Source organism: Lolium rigidum, chromosome 6 (genome assembly GCF_022539505.1).
Source record: "Lolium rigidum isolate FL_2022 chromosome 6, APGP_CSIRO_Lrig_0.1, whole genome shotgun sequence".
Lineage (NCBI taxonomy): Eukaryota > Viridiplantae > Streptophyta > Magnoliopsida > Poales > Poaceae > Lolium > Lolium rigidum.
Window position 1 is genome coordinate 92,404,613 of NC_061513.1, and position 23,301 is coordinate 92,427,913.

Consider the following 23,301-nt stretch of genomic DNA (forward strand, 5'->3'; position numbering starts at 1 on the left):
TGATGAGGACATCCCTACCTCACTACTACCTCCGTCATTACCAACCGAAGATGAACCTCGTTGTGAAGCTCAAGTCCAATGAAGTTCGGATTGGACCAATGACACGAGCTCGTGCGAAGCTACTTAAACAACGAGTGAACTTGTTTCTAAACGATACTTTGATTGATGAGAACTTTATACTGCCTAAGTCCTATTACTTATGTATCATCAGGTATCAAGAGGGGACGAGCATCGCACGAGGAGAGGAGCAGCTGGACATGAAGACGGACGACAAGATGGCCGTGAAGCTGGACATGGAGCTGGACATGAAGATATCTCATGGACGCGCGAGGGAGGAGCGGGAGGCATGCGCGAGAGGAGAAGAAGAAGTCCGAGCCGGTCAGAACCCGGTCAGACCGGCCCCCAGACCGGCCAGCCCGGTTCCTGGCCCGGTCGACCGGCCGCTAACCGGACGACAACCGGACGAAGCCCCTCGTACCGGACGAAAACCGGAAACTTCGCAGTTTCCCAGTCCACAGTCCGGTCGACCGGATCCCAGACCGGACGCGTCCGAGTCTGTCTCGACCAGATCTATTCTGGGTCGGTTATTCTTGTATCTTTTCGACCAGAACTCGTCCCGGACGCCTATATAAGTGCCCAGGACGCTCCCCTAGCTGCTTTAGACCACGTTTAAGATAAACCCTAGTTCTTAGTTGTTTGCTCTGCAAAACTATTGAATTCCCTACACCATATTGCTTGGATATTGTGTAGATCCTGTTTAAGTCTTGTGTGATCTCGTCGTTCCATTGGGAATTAGACGGTTGCAACTTACCGCTTCGTGGTCGGCGGCTACGTGCGCAAGTGTGTGGAGTTGCGAATATCTTGCAGGGTTGAGAGCTGTTGCATCTGGCGACAGGGACCAATCGAGAGATCTCGTTGCGTCATACAAGTTATCATCCACTTCATCGTCGTGTATCTCCGCTGCCATCATCCGTGATCATCATCACCACCGTTGCTTACTGAGAAGATCGGGCCACCCCTTATCACGATGTCACTAGTTGAAGTCATCTCCTCATCTTCTTCAATTTCATATTCTTCTTCTCCTCCATGGTCAGCTCTAGCCTTGAGAGCAAGGTTGTGTGATGCTTCATGGTTGTGTGAGGCTTCATCAACACGGTTCATTGCCATGAGCATTTTTCTTGCCTTGGCCATGTTTTCATTGGCGGCCACATAGGAGACTAGATCATCGGAGTTCAGATCGGCACTCTTGGTCATGATTTGCAAGTTGAGTGCAAGGTTGGTATCTTCTTGCTTGACAACAATCATAGCAATGACCTTGGACTTTATGAATCCTTCATTCATCTCAAAGCCGTCATCATACTTCTCAACACCAAGTCCCTTGATCCTTACTTTAAGAGCACCAAGCCTTGCATAGGCATCGGCCAAGGATTCTCCTTCTCGAATCATGAACCGGTGAGCTTCTTGCTTTGCGGTCTCATAAAGAGATGATAGGATCAAATCGGTTCCCTCTGTGAGTACTATGATTCGATCCCACAACTCTTTAGCGGAGCCGATGTCATTGACTTGATCAAGGAGCTTGCGATTGATGCCACTTCTAATCTTGTCACGTGCGGAGGCATTGAGTTGACGGTTGTAGAACTCGGTGGAGGTCAATCGAATGGGATCTTGTGGCTCCCGGTATCCATGAAGAATGATCTCCCATAGCTCCACACTTGCAGCTGCGAATATGAGATTCCATAGAAGATTTCCAATGTGGAAAGTGAGTTCCATCAAAATGGGGAACGGTCCCACTATGGTTTATATGAGGCATGGGTGAAGTGTTTCTAGGATAGTCATGGTTAACTTCATTGTAAGTTTCCTTAGAGCCCGAAGTCCCACTACGAGCTCCACTAGCAGTTAGGTTTTTAAGCATGACAGACATTTCTGCCATTTGGCTTTGTAGTTCATCCTCCTTTTTCTTCTTCTCGGCATCATATGCCAAGAATCTAGATTTCATTTCTTTAACCGAAAGGTTAGAGTCATCATCTAGACCCTCGAATAGTTTTTCCATCTCACTCTTAAGGCGGTGAAGCCATTAAAAAGAGTCCAGGCTCTGATACCAATTGAAAGTATAGAGATGGTAAACCTAGAGGGGGGGTGAATAGGTTTCTACAGTTTTTAATTCTTTCTTTGCAATATTAGGCTTTGCGGAATATAAAGGTGAGCCTAATGCAAACTAGGTGAAGCAACCTATATGAGGATACAACTAACTCGAGCACGAAGGCTCTCACGAGCGATTAAATCACAAGTAAGGAGTTCGGTTAGAGATAACCGATAGCACGCGGAGACGAGGATGTATTCCCGTGTTCCCTTGCTTTGCAACAAGGTACGTCACGTTTGGAGGAGTGGAGGTCCCACGAAGGATTCCCCGGGCCACGAAGGCTCACCCTATTCTCCGGAGCCTATCCCACAAAGGAATAGCTCTCTCACTTGTGGTAGGCTTTGAGGTAGCCTCCAAACCTTCACAATCTTGCCCGGAGCAGATCCACAGCCCGGATGCTTCCGGACTCCTCTTGCCCACCTAGGGTTTCCAAGGAACCCTAGGAAGCAAGCTTCTTGATGAATACAAGGGGGAATGAGATTTGGCTTGGTAGAATGGTAGATCGGGTCCTCCTCTATCGTTTCCCCGGAGGGATTTGAGTTTGGTTGGAGGAGGAGGGAGATCTGAGGCTTTTGGTGTTTCTAACAATGGAGTATGAGAGAAGGAGCTCAAGAACAGCTTATAGTGTAGTGCCTAACTGTCTAGAGGTAGGAGAAGGGCTATTTATAGTGTTCTTCGAAATATGGCCGTTGGCCACTTGCCACCTCAGCTTTTCTTCGACAAACCCGGTCAACCGGACCAGGGACCGGGCTGCCCGGTGCTGAGGCCGGTCGGACCGGACCAGTGACCGGAGCTTCTTTTCGTCGTCCAGGGGCTCCTCCGGTTGGCGCCCGGTTGGCGCCCGGTTGGCGGCCGACCGGACTGTGCGCCGGACCCGCCGGTCTGTAGTCCGGCTGACCGGGCGGTAGGCCGGACCATCTTTGCGTCGTCCAGGCGCCGGTTGGCGCCCGGTTGGCGACCGGTCGACCGGGCAGCACGCCGGGGTCGCCGGTCTGTGGGCCGGTCCGACTGGGCTGCAGACCTCTTTTTGATTGTTTTTTGAAGTGGGGGGTCTCCTTTAGCCTTCTTGTTCCTTTGATACACCATTTATGCCTTTTTGCCTAATACCTGAGATTATCCTTATAAATATATTAGGCCAAATACTCTAGCACGGTGTCATTGTTACCAAAATAATGGATAAGGGTAAAATACCCTTACAATCATCATCATCATTAGGGCGTCCCGCGTGAAGCTCCTCCCTGATCCCAATTGATAGCAAGTCGTACCTTGCTTTCGGCCCATCTTTGGTCCTCTCTGGCATGTTGAGGAGGGTACCAAGCGGACTCTCGCACACGTTCTTCGTGATGTGCATGACATCAAGGCTGTGAGGCACACGTAAGATCTTCCGAGTACGGCAAGTCCCGGAAAACGGACCTCGTCTTCCATACCTTAAGCGGCGGCTCCGGCGCCTTTCGCTTCTTTCCCGGCGGTGGGCACTCTTTCCAATTTTTCAATAGCTCGTCTATTTGCTCGCCGCTTCTCGTACGTGGCCGTCTTCGGGGTTCGTCTTGACCATCGAACAAATCCTTGCGTTTCCTCCATGGGTCTTCGTCGCGAAGCCACCTTCGATGTCCCATGAACACCGTTTCGAGGACCCCGGATCTCTATCTAGGCTGGCGGTACGTTGTGTCATCCATGCACCTGACGCATGCATTGAATCCGTGGACCACCTGCCCGCGACATATCCGTAACCGAGAAAGTCGTGCACCGTCGTGAGCAGCGCGGCTATCATAGGGAAATATTCTTCCGCGGCGGCGTCCCACGTATTGGCAGGCGCGTCCCATAGCGTGGCTAGCTCCTCTTTCAGAAGCCCCATATACAGATTGATGCTGTTCCCTGGTTGTTTCGGCCCTTCAATTAGCATACTCATTTGAATGTACTTCCTCTTCATGCACAACTACGGGGAGGTTGTACATCCACACAAACACGGGCCATGTGCTATGCGTGCTGCTCTGGCTGCCAAACGGATTGACTCCATCGGTGCTCGCGCCCAGCCTTATGTTCCTAGGATCGTCCCCAAATTCTGGGTACTCGAGGTTCAACGCATTCCACTGGCTAGCATCCGAAGGGTGTCTCAACATCATGTCCTTTTTCTTTTTCTTCGGATCATCTGCGTCATCTTCTCCCCTCCTCATCTCCGCGTGCCAGCGCATTAGCTTTGCTTGCTTAGGATCCGCGAAATACCGCTGCAGACGAGGAGTGATCGGAAAGTACCACACCACCTTCCGAGGAGCTTTCTTCCCCTTCTTATACCGACTGACGCCGCACTCCAGACATATGGTACACTCTGCGTGCTCGTTCCGATAAATGATGCAATCGTTCAAGCACACATGATATTTCACATGCGGTAAATCTAGAGGACACACGATTTTCTTGGCCTCCTCGATACTAGTCGGACACGTGTTACCTTTGGGAAGACGTTCATGCCAGAATGACATGTTGTCGTTGAAGGATGTGTCGGTCATTTTGTGCTTTACCTTCATCCGCGAGCCATGAGCGTTACTTTCAGGCGGGTATCCTCCGGCCTGCATCCTTCATACAATGGAGTAACCGTGTCTACCTCCAGTTGATCCATCTTGGCTTTCTCTCGGGCGGCAGCCCTTGCGTTACTCGTCTGCTTGAGAAGCAGCTCTTGAAGATAAGGGTCCTACACCCAGTCCATCGACGATGGTCCATCGTCTTCATCTTCATGATCTTCATGATGACCTCCATCTTGATCTTCCACATCATCGGGTCCATGATCTCCTACATTGTGATCATGATCATGGCCGGGATCTTCTACATCCTGATCATGTCCAGGATCTTCTACATGGTGCTCACCTCCTTCCTTATTTCTTGTTGAAATCCCATGGACAAATTCATAATCATCTTCGTCGCCTTCCCACCGATAGCCATCCATGAAACCACGCACGAGAAGGTGGTCCCGCACCATATCGGCTTTAGGGTCCATAAGGCTCGTCAGCTTGCATCTTCGACACGGACATCTTATCTCCTTTTGGTTATTTCTAATCATCTCGACCGTCGCAGCTTTCAAAAACCTAGCCACAACGCCTTCGCTCATCATGCGGACCATGGTCGCTCGCGGGTATAGAGAAAATGGATATCTTAGCATACCAAAAGAAAATTTTGGCATGACCTTCCCTAAAAATAGGACATATGTATATGCGTAGTATGCCCACTATTCGCCGAAACGGAAATGAATTAACATTTCGGCAAAATATTGGCAACTCCATCGCATTTCAAATCCCTGCAAACAAAAACATGCATGCAACACATGTGTGGAGGCTTCGCATATACAACACATGTGGAGGCTTCGCATACAACACACATGCACGTGAGACGCTTTTCGCGCATGCGCATAACACATGAGCTTCACATAACATATGTGCACACACACGTGTGTGTGCAAGACGATCGGAACCGGTCACACACAAAGCATAAAACCAACAAAGTTACCGATATGGCGAGACCTAGAGTGTTGGATGAGGTAAAAAGTTGAGATTGAGTAGGGTATTGAGCTAAGAAAGCTTCACCATTACTTACCTATGAAGAAAATTAAGTTTACCAACTTAATTTTGGTGAATGAAGAGGTGAAAATGAGGTGGGAAGGAGGGGCAACACGACCAGATCCAGATTTGGTGGGAGGTGGTGGTGGGAGAGTGTTTGGGGAAAGTGGGTGGCACATGTGAGTGGTGGGTGAAAAGCAGGAAATGGTCTCAGGTTAGCAGTGGCGCACGGCTAGGTGGTGCGCCACTGCTAGGGTGACATAGCAATGGCGCACTGCTGACTGGTGCGCCACTACTAAGCCTCTCATCCCTAAAGGGGTCCTGGCCACCTCCTAGCAGTGGCGCACCCCATGTCATGCGCCATAGGTATGCTATGTAGCAGTGGCGCACCACTGCAGTGCGCCATTGCTAAGCCTCTCATCTCTAAAGGGGCTCTCTGGCCACCTCCTAGCAGTGGCGCACCACCATGCCATGCGCCATAGGTAAGCTATGTAGCAGTGGCGCACCACTGCAGTGCGCCATTGCTAAGCCTATCATCTCTAAAGGGGCTCTGGACACCTCCTAGCAGTGGCGCACCACCTCAACGTGCGCCATAGGTAAGCAATTTAGCAGTGGCGCACCACAAAGACGTGCGCCACTACTAGGTTGGGGAGGAGCTGGCCTCCTGTCAGCACTTAGTTATGGCGCACCGAGATCAGGGTGCGCCACTACTACTTTTGTAACAGTGGCCCACCGTTTTGTGGCGCGCCACTGCTAAGTAGTAGTGGCGCACGGCAGCCATGGTGCGCCACTGCTGGCAGTCTTACGGCTAGGCCTTTTCCTAGTAGTGTAACATCATGTAACTATAGGTGCAAAGTCTAATACACCACCTTCAGATCCAAACTAGCATATCTAAGCTACCAAAGCTAATGGATCTAATGTACCGCGGATAGGGTTCGATGTTACTCACAATGTTCTGACCATCGAACTAGGATGGAGACATGAGCTCCATCGGCCGGAGTAGATGGCGTCGATTACATGCTCGTCGGCGAGGGAACTCTCCCGAATGGAGGATAATGGTGGCACGAGATTTAGCGGTGAGGTGAGTGAATTCCTCCCACCATTATTTCGTGGACATGCGTGAGCTCCCTCCATCTCTCCCTCGCACAAACTCGGCGTAAAATTTCCCACCGAGCGCAAGAAGAGCTTGGCCCGCGAGAAACACTCCAATCGACCGTGCTTCATACAGAATTTGTGGCGCTTTAAGAAATGTGCCATGCACAAGAAAGCAAACAGACCATTTTCTTCTCTCTCGAGCTACGAAATGGGCCTGCAAGGAACCAATGGGATCCTATACTCCGAAATCTGAAACTTGGACTGTAGTTGAGTAAAGTTGACTTGGGGCTTATTGAGCACACCCTGCGTGTTCAGAAGGTCACCAGTGTCAATGTGTCGTTGCCTAGTACATACTGTATGAACATGCACCGCCGCCGTCGTGTCCTGATGGCCACCCCTTCCTCGTTACGGCGTGACGCGAAACCGTGGTTTCCATCGTCACAACAGCGACGTCTACATGTTCATCCTCCTCGATCTCCCAAGGACGGCTCATCAATGCCGACGATCGATCAGAGTTTTCTCCCAACTGATTCCTGGAGCACGTAAATGGCTGAGCCTGAAACGCGGCCCACGTTTCCTCCCTGTCGCAGACGCCCAGCTAGGCACAACGCATCGGGGCAGCGCTAGCTAGCTGTGCATTCATGGCGCGGCATCCAAGGTTGATAGTCAGTTACTCACACACACATGGACGGTTCTTCGTTTCGATTTTCCGAGCTGCTTCGCTGCAGCTCAGCGCAGTGATGGCGGGCGGGCCGCGGGCGGGACGGCGACCGCTCGCGCTACAGTACAGCTGCCGCTCGCATTCATTCGCGATGCGGAGTAGCCTGCCCCAACCAGCAACGGCGATGCGTGCAGCGGAGCGGCTGGCCGGCGAGATCGAGCCGGAGCAGGATGGGCTGCGTAATGTCGTGGACCCGATCACTATTGGATTTGACCGATCTCACGCTAACGAAACAAACGGCAGCTCACAGAAGTTTGATCGCGCTCGCGCATCAGTTTCGAAATTCTCTCCTGTAAACAGTGGCTCGCTCCGTGACAGCGCCTGCACACCGGCAGAGCCAGCACGGAATTGACGCTGCAGCTTCAGACAGGTCATCGGCCATGTCCTGCGCATTCAGTCCATGACAGTTGTGTTTGCAATCTCGGACGGCCCCCCGTGACGAGAATCAATCATATACCACGCGACGCGGGCAAATCGCCCCGATGTGCAGAGTGCAGAGGATTGTGCGCTTGGATTTACCTGAAACGAACTGGTTTGTTCGGCGATTCGTTCCTGAACCGGGACTGGCTTGGAGTGCTCGGCTGGCTGTGTATAAAATTGCATTACCCCATCTAATTTTACGGCAAAGCCAGAAAACCAGCGCTTCCTGGCTGACAGTAATAGCAAAATGTCCAAAGCGAGAATGCGTCGAGCCACACGCAGCTACCCTAGCTCCACCGACCGGCTCACTTCGGTGCGCACCACTCCACTTGCAGCGATTGCTTGTGCTGATTTCCCGGAAACCATAACCAGAGCCCGATCTCCATGGTGACGTTTTTTTCTGAAAAAACTGTAATCGACATTTGTAAACTCTAAAAAATTCAGACCAAAAATCCTAGTCGTAGATAACGTCGAACTCTAACAGAGTGCAAGATCTCAATCCAAAATTCGTTACAAAAATGATACTGCCACACGAAAGAATGTCGCAAAATTTAGATGTATGTAGATACTTTATAGTGTATAGATATATTCAAATTTAGATAAATGTTTGATATCTTTTTATGGACGAAGGAAGCATGATAATTCTGCTAAATTTTCGAGTTATGAAAAACGTATAACACTGCTGCTAGTTCTAGGTTAATCGAGAACTAAGTTAGTTTTAGGATCAACTCTAAAACCATTAGATTTTACGCTGAGATCCATGCACATTACACGTGAGTGTGCAATTTCACATCTTTTTTCTCAACACATATTAATTACACATGAAATTAGGTGACCGGAAATTTAGTTTGTTCTAGATCAATTAAGAACTAGCTGTGTCCAATGTCTAACGTTCACCACGCGCAGATCTACATATTTGGAACTTGTTCTCAGCTTAAAATACAACGAATTTTGGACAGTAGTAGATTTCATCATTAAATGCATCTAAGATATTCTTCCAATTTTTTCAACTTTCAAATGTCATTCTATTTTTTATCAAAAAAAAACGAACTCCCTCGGAAGGGATTTGTCCGCTCTCCTGCTATTCCCCGCTATATATAGCCACACATGTACTCGTAGACGCGCAAAGACCTCACCTCCATACACCACCACGCTTGACTCCTCCCAATTCCGAGGTAAACACACACGCTAGTAGATCGATGTTCTTGGGGTTGAATCAATGTCTTAAGTGTTTAATCGATATTTGAAGTGTTCGCAATGTTCACTCGGTGTTGAAGTGGTAAATTTGAAGTTTGAAATGTCGAATTGAAGTTTTCAAATAGTCCCTCGTGCCCTAAAATGCATCATCTTGTAATTCACTCGTGCCATAAAATACATCATCTTCTCAACCTAAAACTGAGTTGGTGATGTAAATTCCACTTTTTAGTAGTAATGTAAAAATTATAGGACACCTATTTAATTTTAAATGCCTTAAAATACATCATCTACTCCAAAGGCAGTAATAGCAAAATGTCCAAAACGAAAATGCACCGAGCCACGCGCAGCTACTCTAGCTCAGTAGCTCGACCGACCGGCCCACTTCTGTGCGCACCACTCCACTTGCAGCGATAGCTTGTGCAGCTGCGCTAGTATTTCCCGGCTTCCCGCTATATATAAGCACAGATGTAATGGTACACGCGCATAGATCGACCTCGCCTCCATACACCACAGTATCACTCCTCCCAAGTCCCAACTGAACGCACGCTCGATCAATGGCGATGCTGCGGCTGAAGTGGGCGGCCGTACTCGCGTTGCTGGCAGTGGCGGTGGGCACGGCGTCGGCGGCGCACAGTTCCGCTCCTGCCCCTGTCGCTGCGGCGCCGCATCATTCTGCTCCTGCTCCTCCCATGGCCGCGGCGCCGCCGGCGCATCACTCCGCTCCTGCTCCTCCCATGGCCGCGACGCCTGCGACGGCGCCGGCGCCGGGGGCGACGCTCAGCCCGGAGTGCATGGACGCGGTGCTCAACATGTCCGACTGCCTGCCGTACGTCTCAAGCGGGAGCACGGACAAGCACCCGGACAAGGCCTGCTGCCCGGAGCTCGACGGCCTGCTGCAGTCCAACCCCGTCTGCCTCTGCGAGCTGCTCGCCGGTGGAGGGGACTCCTACGGCGTCAGCGTCGACTACAAGCGCGCCATGGCGCTGCCGGGGGTCTGCCGCCTCAACGCGCCGCCACTCAGCGCGTGCGCAGGTACCTATCTCATACAATTTTCGAACATGTATAAACTTGTTAGCGACAGTAACTTACAGGGAGGAAAAGCAAAATTATACTCCGTAGTACTGTACAATAATGCTCCGTTGAGTATGCACAAGGGAGATCCTGATTTGCTCATATCATAGCTTTAGAAGCAGTGCGACTAATCTTTGTCTGATGAATATCGTTTCTCCAAGTCAATTGTTCGACTTAACATTCAAGTTTCATCGAATTACCCTCGCAAATAACCAAGTGAATTCTGGTTACATGGTAATAGTGACTTATTAACCCGAAAATTTAACATATGCAGCTTTTGGAGTCCCTGTTGGGCCTTCTTCATCGCCATTAACAGACGTCTCCCCATCCGGTACTGGACCGCAAATGCCTGGTGAGCCATTACTACTCCTCTGCTAGCCTTGCTGCTTCAGTCCTTTTTACTACTACAGTAACTCTTACTAGTGTACTTGACATGATTGCACTGCATACCTATCTTGAAAAATCAGAGGTTACTATCCTTTTACTGCTGCTCGAGTTTTCCCCTCGTAAGATTACTTTTCACATATCCGTTTACATGCCAAGCAAAAGTTCTGTACAATAAGGCATTGGAAGTATCCAGAAATCTGACTGCAAATTTCTCTAGATATTTTATATTTCATCCCACTCTACATAGGATAGTTATAGTGTTCTACACAATGTTCATTAGAGCTCTTAACTGGTGTGCTGTTTATCATTCTACTTGAAGATGAAATACTTGTTCGCTCTTCATTGGAGCATCGCACACTGCTAAATTTTGCTTCTGCCGTTCATCCGCCCTGTGTGTGCTGTGTGTGCAGAGAACCCGCCTTCCCTATCGCCGTCCAAGTCGGCTGCCTCCAGCCGCTTCACTGCTCGTGGACTCGCCGCCCTCGCCGCGCTACCGCTCGCGATCACGGCCGCCGCCATGTTCTAGACCAACAAGAGTTTGGGGCTGTGACATGTTCTCACACGTCTGGCCCGATGATTACATTCTTCTCCATTCTTGCCTCACATTGTCTATCGCCCGAGAGATTTTTTTCCGGTTAATTTTTTCCTTGTGAATTGTGATACTACCTCTTTTACTTGCTATTGCTAAAGACGGTGACCTCCTGTGTAGTTCGTAGTTTTACATCGCTATCTTCATCTTGTTACAATGTTACCTTTGTTACGTGTTGATTCCTCCTATAGACCAAAGCATAAATCGCCATTAATTATCGTGGCAAGCTGCTGGTCGTGCGATCACGTGAAGTGTTCGCTGATGAATTTGAGCATTTATTTGGCCGGCGGAGTTGGAGGTTGGAGAGGCTCGCGGTGTGGGAGTGAAGAATCATTGTAGGAGTAGTCGCCATCGGCAAGCAATGCAAGCGTGACAGGCCGGCACAGACGATTGTTGTTGGTTTCATCAATGTCGAGATTCGTTCGATTCAATTCCTCAGCTGCTACCTGTACTCGGTAGCTCTCCGGCGCCTCTCCAAAACCGCATCCACACTCTCTCCCCGTCTGAATTTGCCTGCATTTATACACGGGTCTGAAGAGGCGATTTCTTGCCGCCCAATAGGAACAGTTTTCTACGTCACAGCTGCCTCCCATTCCCATGAAGAATACAAGTCATTTTAAAGTTTATACCGGTCAGATAATTTTTTTATAACGTCAAACATTTCTGACTATGAGCACATATACTGAAGCACAGACGAACAGCTTCAGAACCAACTCCTTTTCTCCTTATGTGAACTTCCGGTCTGAAACCGAGCTTCTTTTTAACACTGCAAATTGATCTAGGAGTAGTTCCATGGTTTCCTGCCACGCTTCAATCACATCCAAGGCATTATTATGAGCATCAAACAACCAGAAGAAATAAGAGGACATCTCAGTTTACAGACAGAAAAAAGCGCTACCCAATTCAATTGGAACAAGTGCAACTCACACGATTCTCATGAAATTGACAGTGAAAAAAGGTATCGTTTGCATTTCAAAACGTTTGTGGCTTAGTGATATCATAGACTCATAGTGCAATTAATCATTCTTCCACGTAGCAAAAGATAATAGACAAAAGAATATTTGGCGGTTTAATCATATCAGATATATAACCAAACCATTTCGTTGAGAACAAGACTTATCTTTTCTTTGCAAGTGCATTGTAAAGAATAGCTGAATTGGCTATACAGATTAGACATTATCCTTCCACCTCCCCAGACATTTTTAGGAGATTCTATATACCCACCACTGCTGAGCATGTCGCCCCGTTTGAAAGAGGAGCACCAGGCTGGGTTTTTATCCATCGTCCAGACAGAACCCAAGAGGGATTCTTGGAACATGATGAATATACGTCTTTTCTTTGTACAACTGGCATGCACACTACTGTGGTGTTTTAGAGCTCAGACTCCGTGATAGGCCTGCAAAATGGAAGTGACAAACGTACTGGGTAAATCAGTCTTCCATATGAGTCCAGAGCTAAAGTGCGTGTAGTTATTACCTTTTCAAATCTATTTACGGCTTCATAATATAATTAAGCCTGCCTCTCCAGATAGTTCTATGTATTTTACGAGAAAATGTAATAGAAAATTCTGTAGTTAAACAATGAATCAGGTTCATTCAATTATGTTGTTGTAACCTAACCAGAAACAAAAAATGAGGGAGTCTATTGTTATTACTTTGTAGTGTGTGACCTATACACACACACCTGTTTAGTTATTATACGAAAGCTTAGGATATGAAAGATCTAGAAAAGGACCACTGTGTGTAAGAAGTGCAGTACCTTTACCCTTATTCCTGTCCTTTGGTAACAGCTCTTCAGCACCAATTCTCATATCAGCATTAGACGAGCGCCTCCTTGCCTTTCTATCTAACGCATCGACCTCGACGATGAAGGTTCCACAGACAGGACGATGATCTGAAAATTTGGACTCCCCGCGGTAGTAGGATAACTGTGAAGTGCCATCTCCACGCCACAATATTCTGTCACACCTGAGCAAGTTCTACTACTTGAGACGTATTCAATGCAATAAGTCACGCAACAGATGGTTCACACACGTAGTACTCAGTCACTGGAAGAAAGTAACTTTAACTACATTACTGAATATTAAAACTACATCATGCAGAATTTAATTTTTTACTATGCTGTGGCGTGGAAGTAATTAGCACCGCATGCTAAGGCCTCTTTGGTTTAATGGACTCTCAAAGAACTTTTGTAGGATCTTGATCCTTACGAATTTTTATGTTCTAAGATATGCAAAGTGTTTACATGTTCTAAACAAAACTCTTTGAAACATTCCAATGCTTCCCCTATGGTGCAATAAAATAACCATTCAACTTTGTAGGATTTAAGATGACATAACAATCACAGAGGCCCTATGTTTGTGCCTAATTAAGACATTATTATTTCCATGTTTTTCAAACAGGGCTTCTTTGTCACAGAACTAGTTAAAACTGGTGCATACCATGCTGGTGTTCTCCTCTTTTTAATTGATGTTGCAGTCTCACCAGCATAAGCATCCGAGTTGCAGGAGTACTTGTATGTTGGAGCAAAATATATCTTCCCCTCATTCCACCCCTTAAACACTCGTCCAGCATCCCGTTCAATTTTAAGCTGAAGAACAAAATAGGACATAACATTAGGGAAGAGAATATTTGCAGAAGAGAATTACAGTTGCCAGAATAAGGACATCTTTTGAAATATTTTATGTCACCTTTTCTGATTATTTAGTAGCACTAACTTCTTACAAAACTGGAATTTGTCAACTAATAAGAAGTTACCTGGTCCTTTTCGAAAAGGGCATCCCAATTATTTTCTGTCAAAAACTTTTTTGTATCTGCGTAGCTCAGCGCAATACGGTAGTTCAAATCCCCAAACCATATCACCTTGCTGAGACCAACAGTGAACTAGTTAATTCTAGAATACAAAACTGTCAAGAAGATGTACGAGCATAAATATCACTGCATTCTTACTCATGCTCAAGAATTCTCTCTGGGATTCTTCGCCCAGCTCTCCTGCAAAGCCTTGAAAACAGCGTGAGCCGCAGTATCTCTAGAACATCAGAGTTTCTTTTGAATTCATCGCCTTCTTTCTGACCTGAAGCCAAATGGCTGCAGATGAAACAAAAGCTTGTCTGGTGCACTGTCATGCTTACTGATATACATCCCTGCAGTAGAAGTGTATTCAGGATACGGATAATTGATTACAGGATTACTTCAAATCTGATTCAGTCCTGACCTTGTTTCCTAGACAGCCTAGAATTCCTCGCCCTATGCACGATGTTCTTAGATGGCCGATGTGCTGCACTAGTTCTTTCTTTACCCAAACAGTGACAAAAATACCAACCATTTGTTTGCACACTATGAGATTATATTTTAGTTGATCCCTTGCAGTGGGAGCAGAAGTTACTTCACTTAGAACAGAGCTGCGAGAATCCCTTGTATTCTCTTTCTCTTCCTCTCCCGAGGAATCAGTCTCGTCAACGTGTTTTTTCGGGCGTCGAAAGCAAGCATCCTTGTAAGATGATTTGATCATTTCGATTGGGCAGTTGCAGGTCTTAAGCTGCTTTCTGTGGAGTGGCATGAAGGGTTTACTAATGGATTTCAGAAAAGACTTCTGAAATATTGTAGAACCACTTGCTGTTTTTGTTAAGTCAGAGAATGAAGCATCGAGGCTTGAAGAAGCTCGGGAGGAGGTTGATTCGTTGGAGGGAGATGGCTGATGCTGAAAGACATTGGTATCACTGTCAGCAGGCCGGTTTAATGCTTGGTTTATAAGAACAAGCCATTTTGCAGCTGGTTCGTTGTCTTCTACCACAAGCACGTTACCAGCATTGAGCGGAACAATTTCCTGAAAACTGTTTAAAGATTAAATGAGAAGAATTAATGGCATGAATAAAAAACAATCACTAGATACCCTTGAAACTTCAAAATGGACCAGGATTTATTGTGCTGAATACAAATACTAAATGTCTCAATGACAGTCCATTGCCACATCAAACAAGGTTTACTTGTAACTTTTCAGCTATGCACTGAATCTTTTTATATGAGAAGAATTATATTCAAGCATTAAACAGGCTTTATAACTAGTAATGTTGCAGAAAAATATCTTTGTATCTGTTAAAAGATCAGTGGAAAACCTACCCCAACACATAAATATCTGAATTGTCATCAGGTGGAACAAAATCATCCATGTTCAGTTCAGCAGTAGGTGCTTTACCACCAACATTCCAGGTAGAGACAAATATTCTGTTTAACAAAAGTAGAGAGTAATGAATCTGATCTGTTGGCATTAAAATAGGATGGTAAAATGATAGGATACGAAATTGCAGCTGTGTACCTGAGGGTCTCGGTTGTTTTATTCATAGAAGGTTGGGCCAGGAAATGGCTGAGACGTATGCTCTTAACTCCTGGTTTGAATTAAAGCGGCACAAGAAATCAATCGAAGGTATTAACAGCTTAATCCAAATAATCAAAAAAAAACATAGGTTCTGCTAGATAGTGAAGTACCTGAAAGTGTTCTCAGTGGGGAAGAGGATACTGTCTTACAAGAACTTAGTCCAACGTCACCTGCTGTAGTAAAGAGGAGCATACAGCACAGTTAATTCATGCGCCTTGTTTCATGACTGTAGTGGAGCTTCACATTAATCTCTATATAATTTAGACTATTTGATGCGTGCTTCCTAAACTGAAACAATGCCATGTTTTGGTTTTACAATGCAGTGTTCAGAAAAATGGAATGATGGGTTATGGTCAATAATGCTTTATGTTACATTACTGTTTGGACTGCAGGTTTTGCAAAGGCACGCTTTTGGGTAAAAGTAACTTGCCACTATAGATTTGGTGAACAATTTGGTGAAAACGTTGCTTGGCCAAAGCTCGTTTGCATTTGTTCCACTATTTCTTTTCTTCAAAAGATAATTGTACCGGTTTTTTTTCTTCTGAGCTTTGCAGGCAGGAGGCTTTATTTTCGAGTTATTGAAATAATAGAATGTCTTTTCAGGATTAACCAAGAAAGATTTCAGATTCATGTCAGACACTATTAAAAAGCTTGAATTTTTTTGCTGAAACATAGGATCAAAAGAACCTCCAAATATGTTTTCATCTGTCATCGGGAAAGTAAAGGGAAAATGGTCGATTAGATTTTTCCCGAAAATGAAGGTAGATAGGTATGTTGTGAAGGGGTGGATATGAACCAACCTGCATTGCAGGTTGAACCGTCTGTCTTCTTTGCAGATTTCTTATCCTTTGTACCGAAAAGTTTCGGGTGACAACCCTGGAACGCAAATCCAGTATCTTTTTTTAAGATAAAGTTTTTTACATCTATAGACAATGCAGTTGAGGAAATGCATGTCACCTTCATTTTTTCCTCACCGGTGAAGGCCATCACATCAATAGCTGAACCCAGAACAAGCCTTTCCCTCTCTCAGTTCCAAGTCCGGTCAGCAAGTCCTCCAAGACTCCAATGCCGAAGGATCTGCAAGGAGAGTTCATCACAGGATTCATACAAAGATGCAAAATTGGAGCCATAGCACCGCAAAATATGTCGATGAAACAAACGATCCAAAAGAAACCAGCCAGCTGAGACAGAGCAGGAAGAACACACCGATCCTCGTAAAAATCCCCCAACAGTTGGGCGTCGTCAAGATGCAATTTTGTATCCCGATCTTCCTCTACGGATCCAACGCATCCCAAATTCGCAATGCCAGAAGGACGGACGGACGGACGGACGCACCCACCTTTAATCAAAGAAATCAGCCTCCTCCGGCCAGATCCTGGCGCTCCCGCGATCCCAAACCAAAACCCTCACTGCTACTGCAACTCTGCTGGCGGCGGCGCGCGGCGAGCCCTGGAATCCGGCAATGAGGAATGCAGGGCCATCGGCGCGCGGGGACCCCACTCCCTCTACGTATAGTACCTCCTTTAAACCAATGCGGGGGACAACCGCGGCGGACGGAGAGAATAGTTTAAGGGGCGGGCTGCCGCGGTGGCCCGAGGGATGGGAGGGAAGGAATGCGGCTCGACGATCCGCGTCTGCATGCGGCGGCGGCGGGCGGGCGGGCGGGGGTTGACCGGAGCAGCGAGTTAGAGGGGCGCACGTGAGGCCGGGAGTGGAGGAGGTGGGGAGAAAGTGGGGGAGGAGTCGGACGCGACGCCGACCGTGTCAGCGAGCCAGCAACGGGATTTCCTTTCTTTTGCTTGGATTTTGGTGGTGATTTGGATGGACGTGGTGGTGCTGCTGCTTTGGGTTCATGGGGATCCGTGGAGCGGGCATCATGTGCCTCCCATAATTCCTTTCCGGAGCCGACAGCAACGTGACACACGTCCACTCATCATTCCCAAAAAAAAAAAAACAGTCCCTCCGGTTACAAAATGGGCCACCTTAGGCATCTCTAGCGGGCCGATCCAAATCGGCAACCCAAACGGTATGATTCTGTCTATTTGGGTCGGTCTGCAGGCAGACAGAATGTGTCTCGCAGTATGGTTAACCAGGACAGTGCATCCAACGAAGCCACCCATTCGGTCCACTGGCAATTTGGCCCGCTCACAGGAAACAAACAATTTGGAAGGAAGTTCAAAAAGCGCTCGAAAATTTGATAGAAATTTCAATAATTCAAACATAATTTACAGAGTTAAAAACTAAAATATAAACCCTAGTTTACTGCGCCACCGTCTTCTTTATTGTCTGAGATGAGGTCAACAAAGGGCGGGGACACCCACAACGGTTGCACCTAAGCAGGGACCTCTGGCGGTTGCAGCACGTGATGACATAGGCATCCCCAATGGGCCTGCCGAAGATGGTACCCGGGGTTTACTGAAGGCCCACGACCCGAAGGATAAGAAGATTCGGAAGCCCAAGATACTGTTAAGGAAAGCTAGAATTGTATTAGGAAAGGATACTTGTAATCTTGCGGGACGGGTTAGAAACCCTCCCGGACTCTGTAAACTTGTGTATTACGAAACCCTCGGCTCCACCTCCTATATAAGGGGGAGTCGAGGGACAAAGAAAGGATCGAATTTACTGTCAACACAACCCTAGTTTCATATTCGTCGAGTACTTTTTGGCTGAAACCTTCGAGATCTACTTGCCCTCTACATCCAACTAAACCCTAGTCTACAATCTGTAGGCATTGACAAGTTAATACCTTGTCAATTGGCGCCGTCTGTGGGATTTAGAGGCGGCAAGGAGCTGATCTCGATGGCACGTTCAAGATCGTCGACTTCGTCGGTAGCAAGCAACATCATGGACGGAGGTAAACGGATCGAAGCCGGTCTCGTTGATTTTGTTCCTCACCCGCCCTCCCGTTTGGATGCATATGCGTATCTGGAGGAGCCCATGGAGATGACGTTTGGAGAGTTCCACTTCTGCGTTGAGAAGGAAGGATCATATCGTCTCGAAATTCCGATCTCGTCGGGATTATCGGCGGTCGATCCCGATATTTCAAACTCAACATCGTCAACAGAGTCAAGCGATGAAGAAATTTCATCGCCACGCTTCATCAGCACCAGGGCAAGTGAAAAACTCGCTAAGCTCTTCAGCGACATATCCTTCGGGTCATCCGCGGACTCAGATATAAGCGATGACTCGAGTAGCGTCGACAGCTTCAACTTCATCGACAGATCCACATCCGTGAGCAAGGTCTTCACCAATCTATATGATGGTGTCACCAAACCCAACAAAGTAAAAAATCCAAAATATCATCAAGTTTATGCCATTGGAGAACCAAGTCGTGATCAGGAGGAAACATCAGAGGCTTTCGACGATTTGGGAAATCCATATGTCGATCCCTCGGACCTAAGGCGAGGCTTGGGCACTAAATATGTCGGGCCTACACCACGTGTCAGAGTTCAACTTCCACAAGCGAGCATGGGATAGAGCTGCGAAAGCTATGGATGGTTCTGAACCAATGGAGACAACCGCTACGGTGGAAGAACTGCAAGCATATCAATATAGGCTCGCCAGAGCAGGAAGGGAATTGGAAAAACAGACAGCTGCTTTGAACAGGAGAAGGGAGGCAGCCTCCGCATCAAGCAGGCGAAGAGCTGAGCTAAGTCGACAGTCAGGAACTTCGGGAGATAGTCATAGAGAAGCTCGTAGGAGAGCAAGATCTCGAGCTGCAAAACATACACGAAGCAGAAAGAGAGACTCTAATCCAAAATCTCGACATGTCCTTTATGTCAATCGACACGAGGGGGAATATTATTCCAAAAACACCGGAAGCAGGGCATATGGCGACACAAGCTTTCATCCTAGCGTCCAGACCACCTCCCGGAGATCCAAGAGAAGCGTTGTATAACATGGCCATGGCAGGATGTGGCGCCATGGGAGCAGCGTTCGCAGCTACACCTCCAGAAGGAACTGCAAGGCAAAATAGTCCGAGACCTACTACAGCAGTGCAAGATCCACCGAGAGCAAGTGGAGCTAGAGACACAACAACTCAGGCCAGAGTGGATAGAGCGCGACAAGAAAGAAGAGAACATCGGCGTTCACCAGAAGTTGCCGAGGAAGATATGTGTGGACTCCCATGTTTTACGAGACGGGTTCGAAAAACTCGAGTCCCGTCAGGGTTCAAGTTACCCGATAGTTTCAAGAAATTCGATGGCCTGCAAGATCCTGAGGATTGGTTAGTCGATTATCTAGAAACGGTGAAATTGATAGGCGGCACTAGGGCAACAGCAATGCAGAGTATTCAGATACATCTGAGCGGAGCCGCAAGGTCTTGGATAAAGAAACTTCCTCCAGGATCCATCGACAGCTGGGACAGTTTTGAGGATGTGTTCGTCAAGAACTTCCGATCAACTTGCAAAAAACCAGCATCACTTGAAGAGTTGAGGGTGTGTCGACAAAAGCATGATGAATCGATGAGAAAGTACATCCAAAGGTGGAACATCATCAAAAACTCAGCAGAGAACATATTTGACGAAAGAGCAATAGATGCGTTTGTGGCAGGAATTCGGCGAGGAGATTTCGTCGAGGACTTGGGGAGAACTAACCCAAGGACAGTGTCAGCATTGATGGAGATAGCAAACAGATGGGCAGACGGAGAAGATGCTGTTCACAATAAGCGACACAGGTCACCAGAAGAGGACCGTAGCCGAAACTTTCAAAATAGAAGGCGATTTTCTCGGCAGTTCTCGAATTACGATGCTCCTGGCCAAATATCGGCTAGTTTTCGAGGAAACAACGGAGGAAACAGTAGAGATGAATATCAAAGAAGTAATGAGCAGCGAAGCGATAACAGAGATGATTCCCGAAATAACAGGCAAAATAGCGGGTCAAGGTTTCAAAGACCTTTCGTAACTCCCGAAGATATGATGAACGGGCCATGCCAGATGCATTTTTATCTCGACAACAATGGAAGAAGGCAGTCGGGACATCTGCAGAAGGATTGCCGAAATTTTCAAGCAATGCTACGAGTAGCAGGGATAGCCAATGCTCAAGCAGCAAATAGAAACCCACAAGGGCCTAGGAGTGAGATCCACCTACCACCTCCTCCCGCGATCACGGACGAAAATCGACACCAGCTCAGAATAGCGGCAGCACCACAACCACCTCCATATGTCGATCCTAACAATAATGGCGCGGTCTCGATGATTCAGAAAGCTAGCTAGGCCATCTAACAGGGCTCAAAAGGTAATCTCGCGGCAAGTGTTTATGGCAGAGAAGATGCCTCCACCAACGGTTGAGTACCTAAATTGGTCAGGACAAGACATCGGCTTCACAATCGCGGATCACCCGCAGCAAGTTCCTCGACCAGGGCAATCAGCACTTATCTTACCAGCGGTGATCGCAGGATTTGACGTATCTCGAGTTTTCAAAGACGGAGGCAGCAGTCTAAACCTTATGTATGCAGATACATTGAGGAAGATGAACATATCCCTGGCAAATCTAAAACCAACTGACACGCGTTTCCATGGAATCACACCAGAGAAGCCGAGTTATCCGTTGGGAAGGATTCATCTCGACGTTCAGTTTGGGACCCGAGAAAATTACAGGATAGAAAGGTTGGAGTTTGAAGTTGTGGATTTCCCGTCGCAATATCACGCCTTGTTGGGGCGACCAGCATATGCGAGGTTTATGACGGTACCACATTACACATATCTGCTATGGAGGTTACCTGGACCTAAAGGACCAATCACAGTTAAAGAAAGCTTCGCGCTAGCCGATAAATGTGACAAGGACTTTCATCGACTATCAGAAACTTTCGGGATGCAAGCAGAGTACGCGGCGTCAAGGCTCATGACTGATTATGATGTGCTGCCAGATGTAGGGAGATCTAGCAAGGAATCGACCTTTAACACGATGAAAGACTCCAGGGAAGTGCAGATCCACCCGACAGACCCGAAGAAAACGACGTCCATCGCGACAAACATGGACCTCGCATAGGAAAGCGCGCTCGTCGAGTTCCTCCGTGAGCACTGGAAAATCTTCGCATGGTGTCCAGCTGACATGCCAGGAGTACCCAGGGAACTTGCCGAGCACCACTTAAACTTGGATCCAATAGCGAGGCCAATAAAACAACCTTTGCGGCGTTTTTCGGAACCAAACCGCAAAGCTATGCTGTCAGAAATTGATCGACTCAGAGAAGCTGGTTTCATTAAAGAAATATCTACAGAGGCCACGTGGGTAGCTAACCCAGTGATGGTGCCGAAGAAAAACACGAAAGTCCTTCGCATGTGTGTCGACTTTACGTGCCTCAATAAACATTGTCCAAAGGATCACTTTCCCCTCCCAAGGATCGATCAAATTATCGACTCCACGGCAGGATGCGAACGTCTTTCTTTCTTGGACGCATATTCTGGTTATAACCAGATCCGATTAAAAGAAGTTGACGAAGCCAAGACAGCGTTCATCACACCGTACGGCGTGTTTTGCTACAGAACAATGCCTTTTGGTCTGAAAAACGCGGGAGCAACATATCAGCGGATGATGCAGAAGTGCCTAGCAACACAGATTGGCAAAAACGTACAAGTGTACATCGACGATGTCGTCATAACTTCAAAAAAGGGGGCAACGTTGATCGAGGATTTGAAAGAAACCTTCGACAACCTCGACAAATTTTGTCTCAAGCTGAATCCGACAAAATGTTCTTTCGGCGTTCCTGCGGGAGAACTTCTTAGGTTCCTGGTTTCAGCAAGAGGGATTGAAGCAAATCCCGAAAAAATCCAAGCTATCGTAACAATGAGGAAGCCAACAAAGTTGAAAGAAATACAGCAATTAGCCGGGCGAGTCGCAGCTTTAAGCAGATTCGTCGCCAGGCTGGGAGAAAAGGCGCTACCGTTCTACGCCTTAATCAAACAAGGAGAAAAGTTCCAGTGGAACGAAGAGGCAGATAGAGCTTTCGAGGATCTTAAACGGACAATTTCGACACCACCAATCTTGGTGGCGCCAAAAGAGAAGGAACCCCTCCTGTTATACATTGCGGCTACACCCCAGGTGGTCAGCACAGCGCTAGTTGTCGAAAGAGAAGAAGAAGGAAAACTCCACGGAGTGCAGAGACCGGTATACTTCATCAGTGAAGTTTTATCGCCTTCAAAACAGCGGTACCCGCAGTACCAGAAGTTAGCATACGGAGTATTTACAACCGCAAGAAAATTACGGCACTATTTTTCGGCACATCCGATAATAGTGGTCAACGAGGCGCCTCTATCCAATATACTAAACAATCCAGAAGCTACAGGCCGTGTCTCCCTTTGGGGAATAGAACTTTCCCCTCGGGACATCACGTATGAAAAAAGAAAAGCAATAAAGTCGCAAATTTTGCCAGACTTCATCGCAGAGTGGATGGAGTTGCAAAATACGGGACCTCCGGACTTATCGAGAACTTGGACCATGAACTTCGACGGATCCAAGAGATTAGAGGGAGGCTGGAGCAGGCGTGATTCTCATATCACACGAAGGCGACAAATTAAAGTACGTCTTACGGATGACGTTCCCAAACGCGTCCAACAACGAGGCAGAATACGAAGCTCTTATACATGGGATGAAGATGGCGAAAGCTTGTGGCGCAACTCGATTAAAAATCTTTGGCGACTCACAATTGGTAACCCAACAAGTCATGAACCAATGTGATGCAGTCAATGATAGCATGGTGGCATACAAGGAAATGTATAACGAGCTGGAGAAACTGTTTGATGGATGCGAGGTAAACCACATCAGC

The 23,301-nt window shown here is 47.3% G+C and overlaps 2 protein-coding genes across 2 annotated transcripts; one reads left to right on the top strand and one right to left on the bottom strand.

Annotated features, from left to right (window-relative positions):
• Window positions 1-9,779: 9,779 nt before the first annotated feature.
• LOC124665009 (non-specific lipid transfer protein GPI-anchored 12-like) lies at window positions 9,780-11,284 on the top strand. The gene is made up of 3 exons (XM_047202408.1): window positions 9,780-10,150; window positions 10,464-10,541; window positions 10,987-11,284. Exons 1-3 carry the CDS (start codon window positions 9,808-9,810, stop codon window positions 11,100-11,102), a joined length of 537 nt encoding a protein of 178 aa, XP_047058364.1. The 5' UTR covers window positions 9,780-9,807; the 3' UTR covers window positions 11,103-11,284.
• A 1,108-nt stretch (window positions 11,285-12,392) lies between these two features.
• Window positions 12,393-16,611, bottom strand: LOC124662083 (type I inositol polyphosphate 5-phosphatase 10-like). Its single transcript, XM_047199973.1, has 11 exons — window positions 16,497-16,611; window positions 16,340-16,415; window positions 15,650-15,712; window positions 15,480-15,549; window positions 15,284-15,388; window positions 14,379-14,997; window positions 14,114-14,307; window positions 13,922-14,030; window positions 13,606-13,754; window positions 12,924-13,132; window positions 12,393-12,561 (listed from the first exon to the last, which is right to left on the bottom strand). Exons 1-11 carry the CDS (start codon window positions 16,524-16,526, stop codon window positions 12,524-12,526), a joined length of 1,662 nt encoding a protein of 553 aa, XP_047055929.1. The 5' UTR covers window positions 16,527-16,611; the 3' UTR covers window positions 12,393-12,523.
• Between the last annotated feature and the right edge of the window lie 6,690 nt (window positions 16,612-23,301).

What these genes read in the sequence shown, in the direction of transcription:
- LOC124662083 (XM_047199973.1), bottom strand. Translation starts at nt 16,526, where the DNA reads ATGGCCTTCACCGGTGAGGAAAAAATGAAG. An exon ending in CCCACTGAGAACACTTTCAG is followed by an intron (nt 15,550 to 15,649) that starts GTACTTCACTAT and finishes AATTCAAACCAG; the next exon opens with GAGTTAAGAGCATACGTCTC. An exon ending in GAGAGAATTCTTGAGCATGA is followed by an intron (nt 14,031 to 14,113) that starts GTAAGAATGCAG and finishes TGTTGGTCTCAG; the next exon opens with CAAGGTGATATGGTTTGGGG.
- LOC124665009 (XM_047202408.1), top strand. Translation starts at nt 9,808, where the DNA reads ATGGCCGCGGCGCCGCCGGCGCATCACTCCGCTCCTGCTCCTCCCATG. An exon ending in GCCACTCAGCGCGTGCGCAG is followed by an intron (nt 10,151 to 10,463) that starts GTACCTATCTCA and finishes TAACATATGCAG; the next exon opens with CTTTTGGAGTCCCTGTTGGG. An exon ending in TACTGGACCGCAAATGCCTG is followed by an intron (nt 10,542 to 10,986) that starts GTGAGCCATTAC and finishes CTGTGTGTGCAG; the next exon opens with AGAACCCGCCTTCCCTATCG.